This window comes from Callithrix jacchus, chromosome 7, assembly GCF_049354715.1.
Source record: "Callithrix jacchus isolate 240 chromosome 7, calJac240_pri, whole genome shotgun sequence".
Lineage (NCBI taxonomy): Eukaryota > Metazoa > Chordata > Mammalia > Primates > Cebidae > Callithrix > Callithrix jacchus.
This window is the reverse complement of record NC_133508.1, coordinates 54,212,560-54,240,111: the sequence shown is the minus strand read 5'-3', so window position 1 is coordinate 54,240,111 and position 27,552 is coordinate 54,212,560. Positions and strand designations below refer to the sequence as shown.

Sequence of the window (27,552 nt, the reverse complement as noted above, 5' to 3'; positions counted from 1 at the left end):
CCTCAAGTGATCCATCTGCCTCAGCCTCCCAAAGTGCTGGGATTACATGAGCCACCACACCCAGCCACGTGTATTCTCTTAAAGTTCTGGAGGCCAGAAATCTGAAATCAGTTTCACTGGGCTTAAGTCCAGGGATGGCAGAGCTGGCTCCTCCTGGAGGCCCGGAGGGAAGAATCTATTATATTTCCTTGTCTTTTTCAGCTTCTAATAGCCACCTTGGCTGGCAGCCCCTTCTTCCATCTTCCAAAGATCTCCAATCTCTGCTTCCATCATCACCTGCCCTCCCCACTTCCAGGATAAACCAGAGTAATCACTGTTATCACAAAGCCCTAACATAAGCACATTCAGCAAAGTCCCCTTTGCCACATAAAGAGACATCAGGTTGGGGATTATGATATAGAGGGGCCATTATTCAGTCCCCTGCCCGTCTCCCCTGCCCCCAAGAGAAGGTACACCTAGCCTTCCACACATAGATGGTCTATTCCCTGGGGCTTCGTGGGGGCCATGAACTCCCTGAGAGTAGACTCCAAATTGTGTGCCCAGGTGTGAGTGTCTGGGAAGATGAGTAGGTCTCAAGGAGGTCTGCGATCTGCAAATTTACTTCTTCACTGCAGTTTTGACCTCCTGGGCTCAAACGATCCTCCCGCCTCAGCTGCCCGAGTAGCTGGGACCACAGGCGCATGCATCACACCTGGCTAATTTTTAAAGTTGTTTTTCCTGTAAAGATGGGGTTTCACTATGTTGCCCAGGCTGCTCTCAAACTCCTGGGCTCAGCTCCCGGAGTGTTGGGATTATGGGTGTAAGCTACTGTACCTGGCCTGATTTCACAAATTTAAAAACCACACTTCCAATTCCTCTCCCCACTTCTCTCTAAAATCCAGGCCACCCCGCCTTCCCCCACCCGTCGAAACTTTCCTCGCCCAGGTCTCCATGAACGCACAGCCAGGCCCCGAGGGCAATGCCCGAGCCTTGCCTTCCCCCTCAGAAGCCCCAGGTCACGCCTGTGTTCTCGGCACGCTTTCTGCACTTGGCTTTCGAGACTCTGAGGGATCCTGGTTCACCTCCAACCTCACTTGCCCCTTCAGTGGTCCTGCTGAGTCTCACGGAATTACATCCATGAGCCGACAACCCTCATGTTCATTCACATCTCTGGGCATCCCTTCCCTCCCAAACATCAGATGTGTATCCCAGCTCACCTGACCTCCCACTTGGATGCTGACCAAATACCTCCCACCTGCCCTAAAGAGAACTGTGGGTCCCCTCTTCCCACCCCCTCATTCCCCATCAACCTGTTCCTCCTCCCGAGGTCCTCCCCGCCCAGGGGATGGTGCCTGCCAGCCACAGAGGCCACAGCCTTGCGGTCAGCATTGGTTTGCTGCTCTCAGAGTGAGAGTCAGAATGTCCTGCTGTTTCTGCTTTCAATCTCACAGCTTCCCGCCTTCTCCCTGCCACGCGCTGCCTGCACCCCCGCACCTGTCACCTGCCCACTCCTCTTCCCCTTGCCTCTGCTCCCTTTTCTCCACACATGGCCAGGGTTTGTTCCCTTTTCTAACAAACCAGATAATAATCCTCCTCTGTTTAAGACCCTGTGATGACTCTCAGTTTTTAAATAAGTGGCCTTAACAGTGACCAACAAGCCCAACCCCATCCTGTCATCCCGACCCCTCCCTATCACCTCTCTGACCACAGTCTCTCCTATGACGTCCCATCACCTCCCTTACCCCCTCTCCTCCTACCTCCCATCACCTCCCTGAGCCCCTCTCCTCCTACCTCCCACCTCCTTCGCTGACCCCCTCCTCCCATATCCCATCTCCTACCTGACTCCCCTCCTCCCACCTCCTTCCATGACCCCCTCTCCTCTCACCTCCCATCTCCTCCCTGACCCCCCTCCTCCCACCTCCCACCTCCTTCCCTGACCCCCTCTCCTCCCACCTCCCATCACCTCCCTGACCCCCTCTCCTCCTACCTCCCATCACCTCCCTGACCCCCTCTCCTCCTACCTCCCACCTCCTTCCCTGACCCCCTCTCCTCCCACCTCCCATCTCCTCCCTGACCCCCTCTCCTCCCACCTCCCACCTCCCACCTCCCACCTCCTCTCTGACCCCTCTCCTCCCACCTCCCACCTCCTCTCTGACCCCCTCTCCTCCCACCTCCCACCTCCTCTCTGACCCCCTCTCCTCCTACCTCCCACCTTCTCCCTGACCCCCTCTCCTCCCACCTCCTCCCTAAGCCCCTCTCCTCCCCCCTCCCATCTCCTCCCTGACCACCTCTCCTATCACGCTTCTGGTTGCTGTGCTCCACCCCTCCAGGCCCTCTTGCTGTTCCTCAAACACTCAAGGCGTGTTCCTGCCTGAGCCTTTGCACTGGCTGTTTCACTGCCTACAGCACTCTTTCCCCAGACATCCACCCACTTGGATAGCTCGCTCACTTCCCTCAAGCCTTTGCTCCAAAGTCAGCTTCTCCATGAAGCCCCCCTGACCATCCTATTTAAAAATGTTCTTGTTGTTCGTTTGTTTTTGAGACTGGGTCTCACTCCTGTTGCTCACGCTGGAGTGCAGCAGCGCGATCACAGCTCACTGCAGCCTCACCCTTCAGGGTTCAAGGATCCTCCCACCTCAGCCTCCCAAGTAGCTGGAACTGTAGGCATGCACCAGCACACCCAGCTTATTTATTTATTTATTTTTTGTAGAGCCAGGGTTTCACCATGGTGCCTAGGCTTGTCCTGATCTCCTGGGCTTAGTAATCCACCTGCCTTGGCCTCCCAAAGGGCTGGGATTACAGACATGAGCCATCACCCTCAGCTTTAAGGATGTAATCTAATCTACCCTCCCCACCACCCTGGCACCTGTGAGCCCTCCATTACACTCTACTGTCTTCCTGTAGCTTTTTTTTTCTTCCTCTGAGACAAGGTTGCATCTGTTGCCCAGACTGGAGTGCAGTGTTACAATCAGGACTCACTGCAGCCTCGACCTCCTGGGCTCAAGCAATCCTTCTGCCTCAGCCTCTCTAGGAGTTGGGACTACAGGCATGCATTAACATGCCCAGCTAATTAAAAAAAAAATTCAGATGGAGTCTTGTTCTGTCACCCAGGCTGGAGTGCAGTGGCACAATTTTGGCTCACTGCAACCTCTGCCTCCTGGTTCAAGTGATTCTCCTGCCTCAGCCTCCCAAGTAGTTGCAATTATCAGTGCCTGCCACTGTGCCTGGCTAATTTTTGTATCTTTAGTAGAGACAGGGTTTAACCATCTTGGCCAGGCCTCCTGGCCTCGAACTTCTGACCTCGTGATCCACCTGCCTAGGCCTCCCAAAGTGCTGGGATTACAGGCATGAGCCACCGCGTCTAGCCAAAACAAATTTTTTTTTTTTTTTGGTAGGGACAAGGTCTCATTATGTTGCTTAGTCTTGTGTCAAACTCCTGGGCTCAAACAATTCTCCCACGTTGGCCTTCCAAAGTGCTATGATTACTGGCATGAACCACCACACACAGCATCTGCAGCTCTTAATGTCACCTTCTAAGGAAACATATAGCTGCTTTGTTATATTCATTGTCTGCTGTCTCTCTCTCTCTGGGCCAGAACGGCCCCTCTGTGGGTTCAGGGACCTTGGCGTTGCTCACTGTCATATCCCAAGTGCCTAGAACAGGGCCTGGCTGAGTAGGTTTTCAAACAGTGTTTGATGAATGAATGTAAATTCAGCCACCTCCCTGACCTGGCTATTGCTGTGAGAGGGGGTCAGTTACATAGCTTGCAGGCCTGGATTTCTGCAGGCAAATGTTGGGGTGTCCATAGTCTGCAGAAGCGGCTCGCTAAGAGTGGGCTGTGCAGGGGACGCTCACGGGTTCGAGGCAATGCAGCCTGGGGCACAGCATTGGAAAGCTGTTGTCCTTCTCGTTTTCTTTTTTTTTTTCTTTTTCTTAATCATACTCACTTAAGCACCTAATGCCCTTCTCATTTTCCTCCAGTCTTTCTGGTTCCTCAAAAATTAAAGTTGCAGGCCAGGTGCACTGGTTCACACCTGTAATCCCAGCACTTTGTGAGGCTGAGGCGGGTGGTTCACAAGCTCGGGAGTTCAAGACCAGCCTGGCCAAGATGGTGAAACCCAATCTCTACTAAAAATACAAAAATTAGCCAGGTGTGGTGGTGGGTGCCTGTAATCCCAGCTACTTAGGAGGCTGAGGCAGAGAATTGCTTGAACCCAGGAGGTGGAGGTTGCAGTGAGCTAAGATCGCACCACTGCACTCCAGCCTGGGCGACAGAGCGAGACTCTGCCTCAATAAATAAATAAATACAAATTAAAAATTAAAGTTTCAGTGATGCAAACACATCCTTGACACCTGATAATCTCTCACTTTAACAACCAGAGAGCCGACCTCGAGCTCAGAAGTGCTGCAGTCACTTGTAAGGAGCCGGCTTCGTAGCATGATTTTGCTTCAGTTCTGTTTTACTTCACAGCTGCCTTTTGCCTGTGGGAAGTGCTACTGGTTTCCCATTGATGCCAGTGATAGAACATTTACTGATGCTGCTTACAGAAAGAACTACCACTGCGTGTCAAGCTTCGTGCCAGCTGCCCAGTGGACGGCATAAGGCACAACAGACTCAGGCCCAGCAGTGCAGGCAATGAAAAGTAATTGAGCAAGTCTGTGATTTTAACAAAATACACTGAAGAAGTCAACAGGGGGCTGGAGTGGAGAAGGTTGGGGCGGGGGTGAGGGTCCCTCCTTCAGCATCAGGGAGGACCTCACTGAGTAGGAAATGGAAGCTGAGACTTGAAGGCTGAGAATCAGCCAGCCTCGTAAACAGGGAACAGCATTGCCAGCAGAGGGAACGGCATATGCAAAGGCCACGAGGTAGGGGAAATGCTAGGTAAGTTTGAAGAATGGGAAGGAGGCCAGCGGAGGCGGGGCTGGGTAAGGAACAGCAAGTCCAGTGCCACAATGGCACTGGAGAGGCAGGTGGGGCCAAAGCCTGGTGATGAGGGTGAGTTTTTCTCCAATTCTTTTCATTCTGAGAGTTTTTTTTTTTTTTTTTTTTTTTGAGACGGATTCTTGCTCTGTTGCCCAGGCTGGAGTGCAGTGGCATGATCTCGGCTCACTGCAACCTCTGCCTCCTGGGTTCAAGAGATTCTCCTGCCTCAGCCTCTCGAGTACTTGGGATTACAGGCTCCCACCACCACACCCAGATAATTTTTGTATTTTTAGTAGAGACAGGGGTTTCACCATGTTGGCCAGGCTGGTCTCGAACTTCTGACCTCAGGTGATCTGCCCGCCTTGGCCTCCCAAACTGCTAGGATTACAGGTGTGATCACTGCACCCGGCCTTGTTCTGAGTGATTTGAGTCAGAATATGCAGATGTGCTTAGCTGAGGCACCAGTGCTGCCTGCTTCATCCAAAGCTGTCTGTGGGAAAGGGGAAGGTGACTGTGCCTAGAGTCCGTCTGTCCAGCAGGACGTGTGGCATCAGAAAATCTGGCCTTTGTCACACTTGGAACATCAAAATAGGAGACACAGCCACTGAACAAGGTAGGACTGAAATGAGCGAGAAGAGGGCAAAGTCACGGTGGCAGCCGGCTGGTTTGCCCCAAAGCTGCTGAAACAGGATGAACTGTGCCCCATGGCTGAGCACACGCTGTGAATCGAACAGCCTCTCTGCATCTCCACCGCTCAGTGCACGGCTTGGCCAGGAGGAAGTGAGACTCAGGACAAGTTGTTGAGTTTAACTGAAGTTTCATTCTGAAGCCTCTGTGTGGGCAGGGCCACCATCCCTTCCCTTGGGGTATAGCACAGATGCTCATCGGAAAGCGGTTCGTCCTAGCAACCTTGTACCCCACATTCCTTCCTTCCTTTCCCCTGGGTACCTTGAACCATGGGGCTGCCAGGGCTCGGAGTGCAGGCCTGGGGCCTTCCTGGGAAAGCAGGGAGAGGGAGGCAGGGTGGGGAAGAGCATGCTGACCAAGCCAGACTGGTCGGGTTTGAATTCCAACTTCTCCACTCTGAGCCTCAGTTTCTTTTTCTATAAAATGGGCCTATTGATAGCATCTCCATGAACGTTTATCAAATTAAATGAGTCAGTGCAGGTAAAGAACGCGGCACTGGCTGACATGCAAGTCATGCTCAATAAATGTAACTCTTATTATTATTGCTATTATTCTGTACTGAGTTTGCGTCAACCTGCCAGGCTAGTCAAGCACGAGTCACCAGTATGTCACTTCCCACCTCCATACGGACGGCCTCTGACTGATAAAGTCACACCCAGAAAATGACCACTGATCCCCAAACCCCCACATCCCAGATGGAGCCCCTGAGGGCCAAACCTCACCCAAAGACCAAGCCTCCAGCTGGGCATTGGGAAGGACTCCAGCCCTGGCCCCACTGCCACCTTGGCACAAGGAAGCCCGAGCCTGAGCCACCTCCTCAGCAGGGTAACCCGGAGACCAAGCTGAGCTCACAGGCGACAAGGGCTTTGGGAAATGAAGAGCCAGATCTTATCTTGGTAATAACAGAAATAACAAGCCCCACCTGCATCAGCCGCTGGGTTCAAGGGATTCTCCTGCCTCATTCTCCTAAGAAGCTGGGATTACAGGTGCCCGCCACCACGCCTGGCTAATTCTTGTGTAGTAGAGATCAGGTTTTGCCATGTGGGCCAGGCTGGTCTCGAAATTCTGACCTCAGGCGATCTGCCTACCTCAGCCTCCCAAAGTGCTGGCATCACAGGCGTTTACCACCACACCCAACTTCATTCTGAGGCTGCTGAAGGAATGCCACCTGCTTGCACGGGGCTCATTAGCCATAGCAGCAGGTGGTGAAGACAAGCTAAAAGGAGGGAGCCTCAAGACAAGGGGGTTTCGGCAGCCGTGCCCCCTCCCCACCGTGCAGGTACCATCAGGCGTTTGATGGGAAACTCCTTCAGGCCTCTGTTCCTTGGAGAGTCGAAGACCACGGGCAGCGTTTTGAGTGGGGCTTGGATGTAGCCGATCTCCATTTCATCCTGGGGGAGTGAGTGGAGAGGAGGCTGTTGCATGTGCTGCCTGGGTCTTGGTGCCCGACACCAGGATAGGGGCATGAAATCATCTACGTGCTCTCACCCTTGCAGTCAAGAGCACATTCCCACGAGATGTTTGATCTCAGAGAAGGGGCTCGGAAAGCGGAGCTGATTGCCCGGGACTTGCCCAGTACATGAGAGGCGGTGAGCCTGCAGGACTGCCCTTCCCTCCCGCTCCTGGTGGTGCCTGGGCTGGTGCTGGAAACCCCTGGTGAGCAAAACTCAGACCCCCTCCTCAAGGTGAGAAAACCTGGGAGCCAGGCAGTGAACACCAGGGCTAGGAGGTGATGAGGGGGTGAGGGGGTGAGGGGGTCTGTGGGGACACAGAGGAGAGGCCCCTGATGCAGCTAGGATGGGCCAGAGAAGGGCCTCCTGGTGGCAGGGCTCCCAGCCTCCTCCCCAAAGGAGGGCAGATAAGACCCAGCCTGGGCCACTGGAGCGGGCAGGAAGAGCACAGGGAGGTTTCAGAAATGAATCTGCTGCAAATTCCACCTCCGCAGGCTCGTATTCTAGCAGGCAGATGTGATAGTGGACATAATCACTACCATAAGTTACTATTAGGTTGAACCAGATGGAAGTTCCACTCTTGCAAATCAAAAATGGCTCATATCAGCAATTTCACACAATTCAACCTGGTATCAAAAAGATGGAACAGCAAGAGAGGAAAAGACAATGTGTGGGGGCTGAAAAGAAAGAGGGAAGAATTTCTGCTGGGGATGATGGGGGAAATTTATGGATGAGCAACATTTGTGCTGGGATTCACCTGTATGAATTGGAGGTGGGGGATGGGAATGGGGAATCGGGTCCAAGAGACAGCACTGCAGGGGATGGCATGGAAGGGCAGAGTCCTGAGAGGCAAAGCAAGGCAGTGGCAGGAAGGGTCAGTGCCACCCACCAAATGCCCATGGGCACTGCCCAGTGCCAGGCATTGGGGTGCTGGGCTGGATGAGGCCTGGTCTCAGTCCTTGGGGCACTCCTGGCATGATGGGGGAGTGGCATGGAAACAGAACGGTAATCAGATGTTGCTGGGCACAGTGGCAGGCTGGCCCCAAGCAAGGGAGGTAGCCAGGCTGAGAGGGCCCTGGGAGCAGACTGAGCAGAAGGAGGTGGGAGCCATGGAAAGTGCTGGAGCTGCGGCGTGGCCGGATCTTGTGGCTGAGCTCGAGATGGACAGTGGGAGGAAGGACCGCTCAAGGGATGGGTTGAGCACCAGTCTCCTGAGCTTCACATTATTACCCAGGGTCATCTGTGTGTTTAAAAGCAGGAAGGTGGCTTTCATCTTGGTGACTGCAGTGGGCCTGCAGTGGCTCACAGCAAACATTGGACAACCACTCGCTTGAGCCTCCTGACACAAGGACCTCTCAGGTTCCTACTTCCAGGTCCCTCTAAAGAAGGGTGGCTGGGAAGGCACCAGGATGAACCCTAGAAGCCCGGGTCCCCCAAGTGTCTCTTGGCCCTCAGGGACCTTCACCCTGCCCGCCCACAGGGCACATACCTGCATCCACTGGTCATCCATGTTCTCCTCCTCGGGGCAGATGGTCAGCTTGCACTTGGCTTTCTTGGCCAGATCAATTACCGACTTCAGGAAGTCTTCATTTTCAAAAATGCTAGAGAGAGCAGAAAAGCAGCTTCTGAGTGCTCTGGATTTTGAAGCTCGGCCTGGAAGGACGGGGAGGGACCACAGGTGCTCAGGGGACACCTGTAGCCTGAACAGAAGCTCCTGGCACATCCAGTCCATCTTCTCTTAGCCGGCATTAGCTCATTAAAACCATCTAACAAGCCACAAGGCAGCAACTAGCGGGTACCCCTTCCACCTGTGTATTAGTCTGTTTTCATGCTGCTGACAAAGACATACTCAACACTGGGAAGAAAAAGAGGTTTAGTTGGACTTATAGTTCCACAGAATCATGCAGGAGGTGAAAGGCACTTCTTACCTGGTGGCAGCAAGAGAAAATGAGAAAGAAGCAAAAACAGAAATCCCTGATAAAAACCATCAGATCTCATGAGACTTATTCACTACCATAAGACTAGCATGGGGGAAACCATCCCCATGATTCAAACTATCTCCCACTGGATCCCTCCCACAACACGTGGGAATTATGGGTATACAATTAAAGATGGGATTTGGGTGGGGACACAGAGCCAAACCATATCATCCCGCCCCTGGCCCCTCCAAATCTCATGTTCTCACATTTCGAAACAAATGATGACTTCCCCGAAGTCTTAACTCATTTCAACATTAACCCAAAAGTTCACAGTCCAAAATCTCATCTGAGACAAGTCCCTTCTACCTATGAGCCTGTAAAATCAAAAGCAAGCTAGTTACTACCTAGACACATGGGGGTACAGGTAGTTGGCACATACAGCCATTCCAAATGAGAGAAATTGGCCAAAACAAAAGAGTTACAGGGCCCATGCAAGCCTGCAATCCAGTGGGACAGTCGAATTTTAAAGCTCCAAAATGTTTTTTTTTTTAAATAGAGACAGGGTTTCTCCACGTTGGTCAGGCTGGTCTTGATCTCCTGACCTCAGGCAATCCGACCACCTTGGCCTCCCAAAGTGCTGAGATTACAGGTGTGAGCCACCGTGCCTGGCCTAAAGCTCCAAAATCTTTAAAATCTTTTAAAACTTATTTTAAAACATATTTTTAAAATATTTGACTCCAGGTCTTATATCCAGGTCACGCTGATGCAAGAGGTGGATTCCCATGGACCTAGGCAGCTTCACCCCTGTGCTTTGCAGGGTACAGCCTCCCTCCTGGGAGGCTGCTTTCACAGGCTGGTGTTTGTGTCTGTGGCTTTTACAGGTGTGTGGTGCAAGCTGTTGGTGGATCTACCATCTGGGGTCTGGAGGACAGTGGCCCTCTTCTCATAGAACCACAATGTGGTGCCCCAGTAGGGACTCTGTGGGGGCTCCAACCTCACATTTCCCTTCTGCACTGCCCTACAGAGGTGCTCCATGAGGGCCCCACCTCTGCTGCAAACTTCTGCCTGGGCATCCAGGCATTTCCATACATCTTCAGAAATCTAGGCAGAGGTTTCCAAACCCCAATTCTTGACTTCTGTGTACTTGCAGGCTCAGCACTATATGGAAGCTGCCAAGGCCTGGGACTTGCACCCTCTGAAGCCACAGCCTGAGCTGTATGTTGGTCCCTTTAAGCCATGGCTGGAGGGGGTGGGACACAGGGTCCCAAGTCCCTAGGCTACACATAGCATGGGAACCCTGGGCCTGGCCCATGAAACAATTTTCTCCTAGGCCTCCGGGCCTGTCTCAGAGGGGCTGCCGTGAAGACCTCTGATATGTCCTGGAGACATTTTTTCCATTGTCTTGGGGCTTAACATTAAGCTCCTCATTAGTTATGCAAATTTCTGCAGCCGGCTTGAATTCTCCTTAGAAAATAAGGTTTTCTTTTCCATCATATTGTCAGGCTGCAAATTTTCTGAATTTTTATGCTCTGCTTCCCTTTTAAAACTGAATGCTTTTAACAGCACCCAAGTCTTGAATGCTTTGTTGCTCAGAAATTCCCTCCACCAGATACCCTAATTCATCTCTCTCAAGTTCAAAGTTCCACAGATCTCTAGGGCAGGGAAAAAAATGCCACCAGTCTCTTTGCTAAAACATAACAAGAGTCACCTTTGCTCCAGTTCCCAACAAGTTCCTCCTCTCCATCTGAGACCACCTCTGCCTGGATTTCATTGTTCATATCATTAACAGTATTTTGGTCAAAGCCATTCAACAAGTTTCTAGGAAGTTCCAAACTTTCCCACATTTTCCTGTCTTCTTCTGAGCCCTCCAAACTGTTCCAACCTCTGCCTGTTACCCAGTTCCAAAGTCGCTTCCACATTTTTGGGTATGTTTTCGGCAACGCCCCACTCTACTGGTATCGATTTACTGTATTAGTCCATTTTCACACTGCTGATAAAGACATACCCAAGACTGGGAAGAAAAAGAAGTTTAATCGGACTTATAGTCCCATGTAGCTAGGAGGCCTCAGAATCATGGCGGGAGGTGGAAGGCACTTCCTACATGGCAGCGGCAAGAGAAAATGAGGAAGAAGCAAAAGCGGAAACCCTTGATAAAACCATCAGATCTCGTGAGACTTACTCACTATCACAAGAACAGTATGGGGAAAACCACCCCCATGATTCAAATTATCTCCCACTGGGTCCCTCCCACAACACATGGGAATTATGGGAGTACAATTCAAGATGAGACTTGGGTGGGGACAAAGAGCCAACCCATATCAGCCTGGGAGAAGACAGAGTGTGAGTTCACCGTTTAAGGTCACACCACCTGGAACAGTGCTGGGAGTGGAAAACAGGCCTCACTGGATTCCGGCCTGCGTGCTGCCTACCAGGTCACCCTCTTACTCTTCTGCCCCTGAATCAATCAGAAGAGGGTAGGAGAGGGTCTCCTGAGACCCCAGCACACTTACCAGGGGCTTTCAGCTACAGAAGGGATACCTGGGCCTCCCCAAAATGCAGATGGGCTCTATCCCCAGGGTTAAGACCCAGCAGCTCAGAGGTTAGCCAGAAAGGTGCATTTTACTTTATTTTATTATTTTTGAGATGGTGTCTTGGTCTGTCGCCCAAGCTGGAGTGCAGTGGTGCAATCTCAGCTCACTGCAGCCTCTACCTCCCAGGTGCAAGCAATTCTCATGCCTCGGCCTCCTGAGTAGCTGGGATTACAAGCATGCACCACCACACCGGGCTAATTTTTGTACTTTTTAGTAGAGACGGGGTTTCACCATGTTGGCCGGACTGGTCTCAAACTCCTGACCTCAAGTGATCCACGTTCCTCGGCCTCCCAAAATGCAGGGATTACAAGAGTGAGCCACTGCACCCAGTCCAGAAAGGTGCACTTTAAATGAATTTCCAGGAGTTTCTGGTGCACAATCTCCATGGGCCACACTCTGAGAAACCAGAGGCCTGGATCAGGGTTGAAGGATCCCATTGTCCAGTTCTAGCAACCTCTACAGACCCCTGGGAGCTGACGTAGCCTCAGCTGCATCAGGGCAGGACAGAGGCAAAGACAGCAACAGTAAGAAACCTCCCTGCCTTTTCAGAGCCCCCAGCAAGCAGCAAGCTCTCAGAGGGCAGGGGAGGGGTGGCTGTTTTCCCATCACACAGCGAGTGCTGCAGATGGAACTCAGGCTCCTCCTGGGGTATCTGTGCCTACCCCAGCATCCCACGGCCTCTCACCTGCACGCGTACACCTCCTGCGGGGGCTGGGTGTTGGGGGTCATGATCCAGGGTGCCACGCGGAAGACCACACTGTCTTGGAACAACAAGGTCTCGGGGAGCTCCTGTAGGGAAGGAGAGAATGGAGAGGGAGGGGCTGTCACTGCCACCAGGGCCCAGCACCTACCACTTCCAGCAGCTATTTGGAACCGCCCTGCCCAGCTGGGCTCTGTACTGGAGGGCCACTGCCTGGAAGCCCAGGCCCCCGACGCTGTGCTGCCTTCTCGGCCTACCAGGTTGGAGCTGTCCAGCATGGAGACGGTGAGTGTAATGAGCCCCGGGAAGTCTGTGTCCGGAAAAGCGAGGCCCTCCACGTAGAAGTCCGTGGTGCACTTTCCGCCTGGGAGCATCAGGGAGTGAGAGGGCTGCTGGGGACCCAGGACTACCCTGTACTTGGAGGACAGTTTGCCCCCTAGGAGAAAGGAGGGGAGACTCAGGTCTGCGTCCCCACTTCTGACACCCTTTCCTCCTCTCCCCAGGGCCTCCCAGAAGCCTTTCCCAGGGTGCCCTCATCTGAGGAACCCTTGCAGCCATATCTGGCCAGTCCCCTTAGAAGAAAGGGACCAGAGTCCCAGCTGGGACACTGCTCTTTGATGAAGCCCAGGAACAGTGTGGCAGGGATGCCTGAGCCATTCCAAACTTTACAGGAAGTCCAGTATACACCATTCCTTCACTCACTTCTGAGCATCTGCTCCAGCCAGATGTCAGCTGGGGACTGGGGCACAGCAGGGGACCAGGAAGACAGAGTCACTGTCCTCCTATCCTCACCCCCAGAGAGTGCACCGTCTTCTGGGAGAGTAGCAAGGAGCAGAGATCATCAAAATAGCAGACAGAGAATGTATCTGTGATAGAGAAAATCCTGAGGACTTCCTGGAGGAGGTGATGCCTGGGTGGAGGCAATAAATTGACCTATCACCAAATCGCTATCAGTTTAATCACTTTAAGAATGCAACAGAGGCCAAGTGTGGTGGCTCACAACTGTAATTCCTAGCACTTGGGGAGGCTGAGGCAGGTACATCATTTGAAGTCAGAAGTTCGAGACCAGCCTGGCCAACCTGGTGAAATCTCATCTCTACTAAAAACACAAAAATTAGCCGGATGTGGTGGTACGCGCTTGTAATCCCAGCTACCTGAGAGGCTGAGGCAGGAGAATCACTGGAACCCGGGAAGTGGAGGCTGCAGTGAGCCAAGATGGCACCGCTGCACTCAAGCCTGGATGACAGAGTGAGACTCTGTCTCAAAAAAAAAAAAAAAAAAGGAATAGGGTCTGATCGTCAGGCCTCTGCAAAAAAACCACTCCCATGGCCTTCTCCATCTCCTTCCATCCAGAAGCCAAAGCCAATATACGCCAACCTGACCTGCCGCTTCCCCCTCTGCCCTGTCTCCTCCACCCTCATTCACCACTTTAACCCTTGCACCTTCCACCCCAGCTGCACTGGCCTCCCTGCATTCCTCCACCCCACAGGCATGACCTCACCTCCAGGCCCTTAAGCTTCCTGTTTTTCTGCCTGGAGCGCCCTTCCCCAAGGTGTCTGCCTGGCTGTTCCTGTACCCCCTTCTGCTCAAATGGCAACTCATGGGGGACACCTTCCCTAGCCATCGTCTCTCCACACACCCCTAACTCTACTCCTCACTCCCCACGCCCTTCCCTGCCACATTCTTCTACATAGCATGTCACAGCGTTGGGCACACTAGGTGTCTTATGTAATTATTTTACCTATAGTTCTCCCAGCTGCAAAGATGGAAGCAACGTGAGGACAGGGGCTTGGTCACAGCCATGGCTCTGTGCCCCATGCCTAGGACCAAGCCTGGCACCCACTTAGTTGTAGGTGCTCGTGGGCCACTGAGAAGTTCCTGATGTCTCTGATGAGCAGGAGATTGCAGAGCAAATGATTACATGGCACATGATGTCAGCTTGCACTCAACGTCAATAACCAGGAGCCTGTGTGTGTGTGTGTGCGTGTGTGTGCGTGTGCGTGATAGAGAGAGAGAGAAGCAGGAACAATAACCAGTCATTTTGTCTGTGTCCTCCATCTAGAAGGTAGTAGGCGAGTTGTTGTCTGTCTTGCCCACTGTTGTGTCTGCTGCTTAGAACTCAGCACATAGTAGGCACTCAGGATTTACCTGCCACACAGCTGTGTGACGGGATTGTGCCCCATTGGCCAGGGCAGGAGGGGAACACAGATGGGGACAACTCACGTGTGGCCTGAAACACCCTCACTTTGTCCATCTCAGATCTGGCCACGTGGAGCACCAGTTTATGCATGGTGAAGAAGTCCCTGGGGGTCTTCGTGCTCAGGGTCATCAGGGACATGTCCTGCAGGTCTGGGATGAGAAGGGCATTGCCTGAGTCACAGGCCCCTGAGACGGCCGCTGGTTTCCCATAGCCACCTCCTGTCGGAGCCTCACACCTCGCCCCTCCCCTGAGACCTCCCTTTACCATGCTGCCTGGTTTTCTCTTCTTTATGCTGTTTGAGTATTTAAATGGTTTTCATTTTGGAATGAGAGCTCATTGAGGTTTTGGTCTCCTCCCACTAGGATAAGCTGGGGATGTAACCTCAGCAAAGTGGGGACCACATTTATTACTCTTTTGTTCTTTGCAGCGTTCCCTGAATCTGGAACCTAGAAAGCCGAGAACTCCCTAGAACAGTGACCAGCCTGTGGCAGGTACTCAGTTGAGATTTGTGCAATGAACGAGTGAAAGATTTCTGTGCTGGCCCTGAGCGAGAAACAACGTTTGTGAACCAACTGGAATAACAGGCAGACACGGGTGGATGTGGGGAGAGTTTCCAAGGGCCTGATTGACGGACAAGGGCTTAAAGGCTTTGGGGTCAACTTGGTTTGAATCTGGGAACTGGGTGGGCTTAGGAAAGTGATTTCAGCTCTGGCTGCCTCTGTTTCCTCATCAGTAAGATGGGGCAAGAGTTGTACCTGCCACAGGGCTGTTGTGAAGGTAAAGTGAGGCAATCCACAGTGCTTATTCCAGCTCCTGGAGCCCCGGGAGTGCCCACAAAGGGCAGCTGTTGTGATTATTACTGTATGCCTGGCACTCTACAAAGGCTGAACCCTCGCATCAGGCCAGGCCAACTGCATGGAACCTGGAAATACATCCATCTCTATGCTATTCAAAGAGCGCCCCAGGATGGCCTGCCAGCCCAAGCCCCTTAGCGCCTTCCTCCAGCACAGGGGGATAATGTGTCCTCACTTCAACCCTAGGGCCACCGGTACGCAGCCAGAGGTCTGCTGCAGAGACCCTGCACCCGCCCAACCACACTCATGCCCCTCAACCCGCTCCGGTCTTGGGACGTCTTGGGTTCAAACCCCAAGTCTGCTGCGGATCAGTGGTGTGACCTTGGGGAAATTCTTAGCTCTCCACGCCTTGGTTTTCCTATCCATCAAGCTTTGTGTTGGAGGATCCAGTGAGTTCAGTGTTCCAAGCTCTCAGAGTCATGCCTGGCCTATGGCAGAGTTCTCAGGGGCTGTTCTGATGTGAGTTTGGGAATGAGAAGTTTTCATTTCCAGTGATTTCAGGCTCCAGGTTTGACCTAAGAGCATTGAGGTCGGGCAGCGGGGTGAAGCATGGAAGCCACAGGAGGCATCAGGAGACAGCATTGGCCTCAGCTCTTCCCTGACTGCTGTGTGAGCTTGGGCAGGTCACCTGCCTCCTCAGGGCCTTTGCTTCACCTATAAAACCGACATGCTAACAAGAACATGCTTTCAATAACCCTTATTTCAGAGGGCCGCCTCCAGGTTCAGGCTGTGTGGGCAAAAGGGCTTTATAAAAAGCCCTTCCCATTAACTAAAGAGCAAATGCTCTTTACCTTTGCTGTCAAGCACTTCCTCATCCTCGCAGTCCATGGCAGAAGATTTGGGACTGTCTCTGTCACAGTTCACCAGCAGGATGGCACCTTGTCCACTAGGGCCCCAGGTCCAGGTCCTCTGGACACCAGCAGAGAAGAGTCACGCTTAGAAACTAGCATAGACCCCTCCAACCCTGGCAACAGGCATAGCCGACCTTCCCCATCACCTCTGTAACCCAGTGCAGTTTACACAGCTGGCCGCCACATCAATTCATTCTTTTATCTCAAGAGTGGGTTTTTACCTTTTACTCCAAAAGTCACAACCAAATTCACCCCAAACACAATTCATCCATTTAAACAAAGGAGCCCAAGACAGTCAAATGGATTTTAACAGCTTTTAAGAAAGGTTGGCCAGACACAGTGGCTCACACCTGTAATCCCAGCACTCTGGGAGGCCAAGGCAGGCGAATCACCTGAGTTCAGGAGTTTGAGACCAGCCTGGCCAACAAGGTGAACCACATCTCTACTAAAAATACAAAAATTAGCTGGGTGTAGAGGCACACGCCTGTAGTCACAGCTACTCAGGAGGCTGAGGTAGAGGAGAATCACTTGAACCAGGGAGGTGGAGGTTGCAGTGAGCCAAGATCATGCCACTGTACTCCAGCCTGGGCAACAGAGTGAAACTCTATCTCAAAAAAAAAGTTGAGCTTGACAAACTAAATGCAGCTAGTTATGTATGCCAAGATTCTAATCTAAATAGTTACTATTATGTGAACTCTGAATTACTCATTCAGCAAAGTGTGGTACTATTCTTAGCAGCCAGGGAGTATCCCTCCAAAGATTAAAGCACAGGAAGCAGCCCCACCCTGCAGGGACCTAACAGCGATGGCGCCTCCCTTCCAGGAGAGCATTTGCCCCCAGGCAATGACTGCATTTTGGGAGGGATACAGGGATAGATTCTACTCCTAGAGTTGTAATTCTTCCCACTTTTGCTGACCCCACAAAGGATCTTCAACTAGTTACAAGTCACAGCCCGCAGTGTACACCAGCATTAAATGGGGCAGGCAGTTTGGGGTTCCAGGTTTACCTGTGGACTCTGGTTTAAGACAGTGCTCACCTGCCCCGTCTGCACACCCCACCATCCCGTCTTTCCCCCACACACCCGCCCGCTCTCCACCTGGCTCCTTCCTGCCTCTCTCCCTGCCATTTCTTCCTTTCTCTGTTATTCCCCCATGTAGGCAGCTCTGCAGAACTCTCTCTCATCAGCCCTACAGCATGGAGTAGGGAATTTTTGAGCCAGTCAAGACCCGCCCTCGAATTTCCTCTCTGCTGTGTATTCATTGGGTGACCCAGCAGCGTGTCCAGTTTGTAGGACAACACATTTTCCGAACCCACACTTGGTGAAAATCTGATCTTGTAAAATAGATGGGAAATACATAAACCAGAATATTAATGGTGATGCTAATTTTCTTTCTCTCTTTTTTTTTTTAACAGTTCACATGGGATACGTGAGACAGACCAGCATTTACTCCATCACCACAAGGGGACGCCCGGGGAGAACCCAGCGGAACACGGAAAGGAGCGCTTGGGTGAGCGGTACCTGATCTTTCACAGCTCTGGTTGGCTTCACTTTGCCGGTGCGGGTGATGTCTGCGTACAGGGAGATTTCTGAAATCCCACCAAGTAAGAAGAGGGGGTTGGTGAGGGGCCAGGGTTGGGGCATCCAGCCTTGCCCCAAATGGGCAGGTCCCAAGGGACTGTCTGCACTCATAGTGGGAGTCCCTCTTCCTTGCCTTCCGAGGAGACACAGGTTCAAGACATCCCGCCCCCATGGCCCCCAGGATGTCTGGCTACAGTTCAGACAGCAGAGCTGGGGCCTCTGACCATACCTGTTCCCCTTCAGCGGGGCCACAAGTGTGATGTCAACCAGACCCTGCATGTCTGGCCACACCCAGGGATTTTGGAAGGAACTCCCAGCCACCCCAATGAGAGGTTCAGGGTGAGCCCCAGCCCTCAGTGACCTTGGGGTGGGAGACACAGCAGTGACACCAGCCCCACCCAGCTCATGACATGTGTTGTGACTGCCTCCGGGGACAACTGCAGCCCTGAATGTACCCCACTTCCTCCAAATGGCATGACTGAGAAAGCAAACATTTGTAAATTCTTCCTCCCTCATCGGAATATATGACCACAAGGTCATTCCAATAAAATAGATCTCTGTGTCCCACAGCATGATAGGGTGACCCTTGTCCCACATGAGCCTGACCCAGATGACCTTCTAAACATATTCACAGCCACATCTTAGTAAGGGCCAGACAAGCATTGTCTTTTCATGGCCTGAACTCCCCAACTCCTGCACTAACCAATTGTGTGACCTTGGGCAAGTCTGCTTAGCTCCTGTGCCTCAGTTTCCTCACCTGTAAAATGGGACGATAATAATAATACCAATTTCACTGGATTGCTGTAAGGACTAAATGTAAAGTCTTAGCACATGCCTTGCGATAGAGTAAGTGCCATGGGATTATTTAAATGTGTATTAATGAATAAAATGCATTAATGAAGTGAAACATAAAGATTCCATACACTACATATTATACATATGTGTGTGTGTATATATACAGAGTTTTTATTTTTTGAGACTGCGTCTCACTCTGTCACCCAGGCTAGAGTGCAGTGGCGCAACCACGGCTCACTGCAGTTCTCCTGGGCTCAGGCAGTTCTCCCATGTCAGCTTCTTGAGCAGCTGGGACTACAGGCACATCCCGCCATTCTCAGCTAATATTATATATATATATATATATTATAGAGACAGGATCTCACTATGTTGTCCAGGCTGGTCTCAAACTCCTGGGCTCAAGCGATCCTCCCATCTCAGCCTTCCAAAGTGCTGGGATTGCAGGTGTGAGCCACCATGTCTGGCTGCTGCTTATATACATAATACACAAAACGATACTAATCATGATATTATTGTTTGAAATGAGGTCAAAGAATGAATTTTATTTAAAGAAGAACATTACATGAATCTGAGAAGAGATAGATCATTGATAAGGCAGAAATGGTGAAGATGAGACGTAAATAACGGAATTTTGGGAGCACTGTCTATATTGTACAAGACAGTGTCATCATCTTTTTGTTACAGATATTTGAGGTATCAAAAAGGGATAGAGGGTCGGGCACAGTGATTCACACCTGTAATCCCAGCACTTTGGGAGGCCAAGGTGGGCGGATCACCTGAGGTCAGGAATTCAAGACCAGCCTGGCCAACATGGTGAAACCCCATCTCTACTAAAAATACAAAAATTAGCCAGGTATGGTGGCGCACACCTGTAGTCCCAGCTACTAGGGATGCTGAGGCGGCAGGATCACTTGAACCCAGGAGGCGCAGGTTGCAGTGAGCCAAGATCGTGCCATTGCACTCTAGACTGGGTGACAGAATGAGACTCCGTCTCAAAAAAAAAAAAAAAAAAAAGGAATAGAAATGCATATATTGAAAATCCATGTACCTACTTCCTAACTTGAGAAATGAAATGTTAAGATGTAATTAAAGTTCCCGGCTCCACCACGCCCATATTACGTTTCTTTATGGTTCACTGACGAGGGATGGAATATTTCTGAACTACCAGATGTCTGACTGGCTAGAAACCATGCTTTTTCTCTGCTCACTCGAAATTACGCTCCAGTTTAGTTTCTCCTGCAGAGATATCCTGCAGGGATTAGGGGTGGGTAGGGGATGAGATGGCGCTCTAGGATCCGGCTTGTCACTTACCCACCCCGGTGAGGTAGAGTAGAGCTTTGACTGGTGGAGTCTTCGGTCTGTAGTATGAAATCTGAACCTGCAGGAGAGCAGATCACTAATGACTTATCCTAGTCATTCAACAAACACCCACTAGACCCCGGCTATGTGCCAGCTCCAGGGAGGGCACTGGGGAGACAAAGATGGGCAAGAACTAGTCCCAGCCTGTAAGGAGTGCCCCATCTGATGGGAATGGAGGGAAGGCAAAAAGCTTGAATGACTGATGCTACAGAGGAGTGCCCTGTGGGGGCCCAACAATGGAGACACTCTGCCTGGCAGGGTGGTTTGTGAAGGAGTGCCCTTTGAGGTAGATCTTGGAAAGAGAGTAGGGGCCCAGCAGCTGGATATGGGGCAGAAGAGGCACTAGAAGGAGAGAGCTGGCTATAAGCCACAGAAACTGACTCTGGCAAGCAGAAGGGATCAAAGAAAGACCTGAAGAACCAGATCTTGGAAAGGCAGAGTCCTGGGGGATCTGGGGACCAGAAGCTTTGGGTGGGTGAGGTCTCTTCAGGAAGAGATGAGAAAACACCAATCCCCTGTGCCCACGGTTCAGAAATCCCAGGAGAACACCTTGGATTGGCCAGAGGAGGGTGGAGCATCTGGGTGGATACATCAGAGCAAAATGGTGGTGGGGAATTTCCCAAAGCAGAGCCAAAGAGCTGCCACCAGAAGAGGGGGAGCTCTTGAGAGGTCATGCTGAGGGGTTTGGACCTGCCCTATAGACTGTGGAAATCCAGGAAAATGCCATGGCCATTGCTGCCTCTGCCTGGACCATGGCGTCAGCCTTCCATCTGGTCTCCCTGCCTCCCATCTGCTCCCTAGATCCTATTTGCTAGGTCACAACCAGTGGGATCTTTCCAAAGTACAAATGCCGTCTTGTTACCCACTGGCCGAAAATCTTTTGTTGGCTTCCTGTTGTCCTTAGAAAATGAGGGCCCTGATACCAAATCCTTCAAACTGACTCGCTCACCTCCCTCTCCATCTTCCTTTCTTGCCATACAGAACTTCCTCAGTTTCCCCAACACGTGTCTCACCCTTCTCTCATCCAGAGAGTGCACGCAGGCTGCCCCTCTGAGTCAAGCTCTCTCTTCTCTCCTGCTCTTAGGTGGGTCATCCATGTCATCTTTCAGCTTGCCACTTCTTTCAGGAAGCCTTCCCTGAGCACCTCCTCCCCAGCCTGCCTGGATAGTCAAGCTCTGTTTCTCCCAGGGAGAAGCCTGCTTGGCTGGTTCTGCTGGGAGCAAGTAGCTATTGGCCCAGAGATCTGTGAGAACCCCAGAGGGTCCTGTTGAGCCCATCTACAGGCAAAGGGGGTGTAGTAGGTAGAATGGTGGTCCCCCCCAAAATACATCCAAATCCTAATCCCTGGAACCCATGGATGTGATTTCATTTGGAAAGAAAAGTCTTTGCAGATGTAAGTTAAAGATCTTGAGGCCAGGTGCTGTGGCTCATACTATAATCCCAGCCCTTTGGGAGGCCAGGGTGAGTAGATCACTCGAGGTCTAGAGTTCGAGACCAGCCTGACCAACATGGCAAAACCCCATCTCTACTAAAAAATATATAAAAATTAGCTGGGCGTGGTGGCAGGTACCTATAATCCCAGCTACTCAGGAGGCTGAGGTAGGAGAATCATTTGAATGTGGGAGGTGGATGTTACAGTGAGCCAAGATTGCATCACTGCACTCCAGCTTGGGTAACACAGCATGACTCTGTCTTAAAAAAAAAAAATGGATCTTGAGATGAGGAGATCACCCTGGACTAACCAGTTGGACCCTAAATCCCATGGCAAGTGCCCTTATGAGAGAGGCACAGGGGGATTCCACAGAGAAGGAACAGAGGCAGTATGACTATGGAGGCAGAGACTGCAGTGATACAGCCATAAGACAGACTGCTGGAAGCCCCCAGAAGCCGGGAGAGGCAAATAATTGATTCTCCCCTGGAGCCTCCAGAAAACTCTGGCCCTGCTGGCACCTTGACCTTAGACTTCTGTCCCCCAGAACCATGAGAGGATACATTTCTGTTGTTTTAAGCAAACCATGGTGATTTTCTTTCTCTCTCTCTCTCTCTTTTTTTTTTTTTTTTTTTTTTGTGACAGAGTTTTACTCTTGTTGCCCAGGTAGGAGTGCAGTGCTGTGATCTTGGCTCACTGCAACCTCCCAGTCCCGGGTTCAAGCAATTCTCCTGCCTCAGCCTCCCAAGTAGCTGGGATTACAGGTGCATGCCACTACGCCTGGCTAATTTTTGCATTTTTAGTAGAGACGGGGTTTCTCCATGTTGGCCAAGCTGGTCTCAAATTTCTGACCTCAGGCAATCCATCCCGCTTGGCCTCCAAAAGTGCTGGGATTCCAGGCATGAGCCACCACACCCAGCCACCATGGTGATTTTCTATAGCAGAACAGGAAATTGATCTGGGAGCACAGACCAGCATTCCATAGGGCTACCTGTCTGTGGCCTCCGTAGAACTCAGCACCATTTGTAATTGTCTGTTTACCAGCACATCCTCTGATGCCACCACTCACAGGTTTTAAGCCCCATGAGGGCTGCACCCTCAGCTGTCTTACTCATTTCTGTATTCCCAGTGCCTGGCAGTGTCTAGCAGTGTCTGGCATATGCTAGGTACTGACTAAAAGTTTGCTGAATAGAGTTGAATCTGAACCCTGGCCTCCAGGAACCCCTGGCAGCTGTATACTATTGTGCTCAAGGACACTATGGCTGGAAGAAGCCATCACGAGCTTTTCCACAGGGAAAGAGGCTCTGGCAGGTTGGTGCTGTGGGTCATGGCATGACAGTATGAGTGGCTGCCCTGGTGAAGTCCTTCCATACCGCCAACCCACAGCTGTGACACTCACCTTCTGGTCACCTGTGCTATTACTGGCTGCTTTCATCGTCAGGGTCACCTCCACTCCAGGGTCCAGGGGCCATTTGGAGGAGCCTGTGGGAATCTTCTTCGCTGGAGGGATGTGGGCAGTATCCACGACCACCCCTGGGGAGGCATTGATGCTAAAGGACGTGCAGTCCTCAGGGGCAGAGCTGTGGATGAGACAGACGGGGAGGCAGAGGATGCAGTGAGGAGGGGCTGGGCCCCAGCACTTCTCCCAGCACTTTTCCTTGTGTTGGTTAATAGTAGGGGTCAGCTTGACTGGACTGAAGGATGCAAAGTACTGCTTCTGGGTGTATCTGTGAGGGTGTTGTCAGAGGAGGTTGGCATTTGAGTCAGTGGACTGGGAGAGGAAGACCCACCCTCAGTGTGGGTGGGCACCATCCAGTCGGCTGCCAGCATGACTACAGCAAAAGCAGGTGGAAGAAGGTGGGATCACCTTGCTTGCTGGGACTTCTGGCTGCCTTCTTTCTCCCGTACTGGATGCTTCCTCCCGCTCCTCCCGGCCTTAGACGCTAGACTCCAGGTTCTTTGGCCTCTGGACTCTGGGACTTGCACCAGTGGCTTGCCAGGGGCTCTCAGGCCTTTGGCCACAGACTGAAGGCTGCACTGCCAGCTTCCTTGGTTTGAGGCTTTCAAATTCAGACTGAGCCACTACCAGTTCCTCTCTTCCCCAGCTTGCAGATCGTGGGACTTCGACTTAGGATCGTGTGAGCCAGTTCTCCCTAACAAACTCTCTATCTCTCTCTCACACACACATACACACACTCCCTATTATTCTGTCCCTCTGGAGACCCTGATTGATACACTCTTTCCCCCAACAGGTGTAAAAAGCAGGCAGCAGCCAGTGCTTACTCTGACCATGGAGAGTAGGTACCGTGAGGTTGTCAGGAGGAAATGAGACACAGAAAGCGAATCCCCTGACCTGAAGGGCTGGCATTTGAGCTAGAAAAATGGCAGAGGGATGTGCACCCTAAAGGCTCACACACACACGGAGGCAGGCATGGAGGGATGTGTGCACCCAGAGGTTTCCACTGCGCCACTGTGCACACGCACGATTGTGCACATACAAAGCAGCACAGAGACGTCTGCTTCTGGAATTGTGATGGACCAGATACTCTTAAGGACCTTCCTCTTATGAAACAACTGGATTATGGGTAAAATGTACCTTTTAAAGCATTGCTGAGCTCATGAGAAATAACCCAAATCTCCAAGGATAAGCCTTCTCCACGTGCACGCACATACACATGCACATACATATACACTGCACATACACATGCACATGCACATACACTGCACATACACATACACATGCACATACACTGCACATACACATACACTGCACATATACATACACTGCACATACACATGCACATGCACATACACATGCACATACACATGCACATACACTGCACGTACACATACACATGCACATACACATACACTGCACATACACATACACTGCACATATACATACACTGCACATACACATACACATGCACATGCACATACACATGCACATGCACATACACATACACTGCACGTACACATACACATGCACATACACATACACTGCACATACACATACACATGCACATACACATACACTGCACATACACATGCACATACACATACACTGCACATACACATACACATACACTGCACATATACATACACATACACATACACATACACTGCACATACACATGCACATACACATACACTGCACATACACATACACATACACTGCACATATACATACACATACACATACACATACACTGCACATACACATGCACATACACATACACTGCACATACACATACACATACACATACACTGCACATACACATGCACATGCACATACACACACACTGCACATACACATACACTGCACACACACATACACATACACTGCACATACACATGCACATACACATACACTGCACATACACATACACATGCACATACACATACACTGCCCATACACACACACTGCACATACACATACACATGCACATACACATACACTGCACATACACATGCACATACACACACACTGCACATACACATACACATGCATATACACATACACTGCACATACACATACACATGCACATACACTGCCCATACACACACACTGCACATACACATACACATGCACATACACACACACTGCACATACACGTACACATGCACATACACGTACACTGCACATACACATACACATACACATGCACATGCACTGCACATACACATACACTGCACATACACATACACATGCACATACACATACACTGCACATACATTGCACATGCACATACACATGCACATGCACATGCACTGCACATACACATACACTGCACATACACATACACATGCACATACACATACACTGCACATACACATACACATGCACATACACACACACCGCACATACACGTACACATGCACATACACGTACACTGCACATACACATACACATACACATGCACATGCACTGCACATACACATACACTGCACATACACATACACATGCACATACACATACACTGCACATACATTGCACATGCACATACACATACACATGCACATGCACATACACATACACATACACACGCACATACACATACACATGCACACACGCATGCACATGCACATGCACTGCACATACACATACACATACACATACAGTGCTCAAAGTGAAGAACATCAAAGACAAACAGAGGATCTTAAAGGCATTCAGAAGGGAAAGTCGGATTATCTAGAAGGAAATAATTCAATCAGAAGCAGACTTGTCAACAACAGCGACATCCAAAAAATAGTTGTGTCATATCTTTATAGCATTTTGGGAAAATATGGTTGACCCTCGAACAACACAGGTTGGAGCCATGTGAATCCACTCCTACCTGATTTTCTTCCTCCTCTGCCACCCCTGAGATAGCAAGACCAACCCCCTCTCCTCAGCCTCCCCAACCTGAGGACGATGCTGAAGACCTTTATCATGATCCATTTCTACTTAATGAACAGTAAATATATTTTCTCTTCCTTATGATTTTCTTTAGCTTACTTTGTTGTAAGGCTACAGTATATGATACAAATAACATGAAAAATATTTGTTAATCAACTGTTTATGTTACTGGTAAGCTTCCCATCAACACTAGTCTATTATTACTTAAGTTTTGGAGAGTCAAAGTCATACATAGATTTTCAACTACATTGGGGGGTCAGCAGTCCTGTCCCTGATGTTATTCAAGGGCCAACTGTAACTGTTAACCTAGAATTGTGCACTCCCCCAAAAAGCCTCTTAATAAAGATATTTTCAGAAGAACAGAACCTGATATTTTAAAGTCAGACTTTCACCACAGCAGTTTCTGAAGGCCTAGTTTAGGAGGGAGGTAGCTGAAGTGTAAGAAAGGATGGTGAACAAATAAAATGGTAACTATTTTGGTAAATCTAAACCAACATTGTATATGAAAAAGTCATAAAAACTGGGATAGGCCAGGCACAGTGGCTCATGCCTGCAATCCCAGCAGTTTGGGAGGCCAAGGTGGGTGGATCACCTGAGGTCAGGAGATCAAGACCAGCCTGGCTAAAATGGTGAAACCCTGTCTTTACTAAAAATGCAAAAACTAGCTGGGGCATGGTGGTGGGCACCTGTAATCCCAGGTGCTACTCAGGAGGCTGAGGCAGGAGAATTGCTTGAACCCGGGAGGTGGAGGTTGCACTGGAGATCGCGCCACTGCACTCCGGCCTGGGTGACAGAGCGAGACTCTGTTTCAAAAACAACAACAACAACGAAAACCTGTGGGATAAACAAAGGCATGATCACAGCTCACTGCAGCCTTGACCTCCTACATTCAAGTCATCCTCCTGTCTCAGCCTCCCAAGTAGCAGGGGCTACAGGTGCATGCTACTACATCCAGCTAATTTTTAAAGTTTTCTGTAGAGACAGAGTCTTGCTGTGTTACCCAGGCTGATCTCAAACTCCTGGCCTCAAGTGATCTTCCTGCCTCAGTCTTCCAAAGTGCTCGGATTACAGACATGAGCCACTGGGCCTGGCCTAAACTTTTATGTGCCTGGCCTATACTTTTGAAGGTATTTGGCCAGGCATGGTGGCTCATGCCTGTAATCCCAGTGCTTTGGGAGGCCAAGGCAGGAGGATCATTTGCACCCAGGAGTTTGAGACCGCCCTGGGCAACATAGGGAGATCCTGTCTCTACAAAAAATATAACTATTGGCTGGGCATGGTGGCTTGTGCCTGTAGTCACAGACACTCAAAAGGCTGAGGCAGGGAGATTGCTTGAGTCCAGGAGGTCAAGGATACAGTGGGTCATGACTGTCCACTCTACAACGTCTGCATTCCACCTTGGGCAACAGAGTGAAAACCTGCCTTTAAAAAATACAGTAAATAAAGGTATTCCCCAAAAGAATAGAAATGCATTTATAAATGTCTACACATGGGAAAAAGGCAATAATAAGAAAATGAATACGAGAACTCCATTCCAAAAAAGCAAGGAAAGAGTAAAAGTCCACATAGAAAGAAACTGGACAAATAAAAATAAAAGATTGGTAAGAACAAATCCAAATATGTAAATAATCACCTGTGATCCCAGCACTTTGGGAGGCTGAAGTGGATGGATCACTTGAGGTTAGGAGTTTGAGACCAGCCTGGCCAACGTGGTAAAACCCTATCTCGACTTAAAAAAAAAAAAAACTAGCCGGGCATGGTAGTTCGTAATCTCAGCTACTCGGGAGACTGAGGCAGGAGAATCGCTTGAACCCGGGAGGCAGAGGCAGGAGAA

The 27,552-nt window shown here is 50.6% G+C and overlaps 1 protein-coding gene across 1 annotated transcript in view; it reads right to left on the bottom strand.

Moving 5' to 3' along the window:
• PADI4 (peptidyl arginine deiminase 4) overlaps window positions 1–27,552 on the bottom strand; it is a 51,673-nt gene that overhangs the window by 10,129 nt on the left and 13,992 nt on the right. The window contains exons 2-10 of the mRNA XM_078330508.1: window positions 22,719–22,899; window positions 19,843–19,909; window positions 17,677–17,744; window positions 16,098–16,215; window positions 14,476–14,601; window positions 12,510–12,688; window positions 12,238–12,341; window positions 8,532–8,643; window positions 6,875–6,982 (exon numbers count right to left, since the gene is read on the bottom strand). Coding sequence (XP_078186634.1) covers window positions 6,875–6,982; window positions 8,532–8,643; window positions 12,238–12,341; window positions 12,510–12,688; window positions 14,476–14,601; window positions 16,098–16,215; window positions 17,677–17,744; window positions 19,843–19,909; window positions 22,719–22,899 — 1,063 coding nt within the window. The remainder of the gene's footprint in view (window positions 1–6,874; window positions 6,983–8,531; window positions 8,644–12,237; window positions 12,342–12,509; window positions 12,689–14,475; window positions 14,602–16,097; window positions 16,216–17,676; window positions 17,745–19,842; window positions 19,910–22,718; window positions 22,900–27,552) is intronic.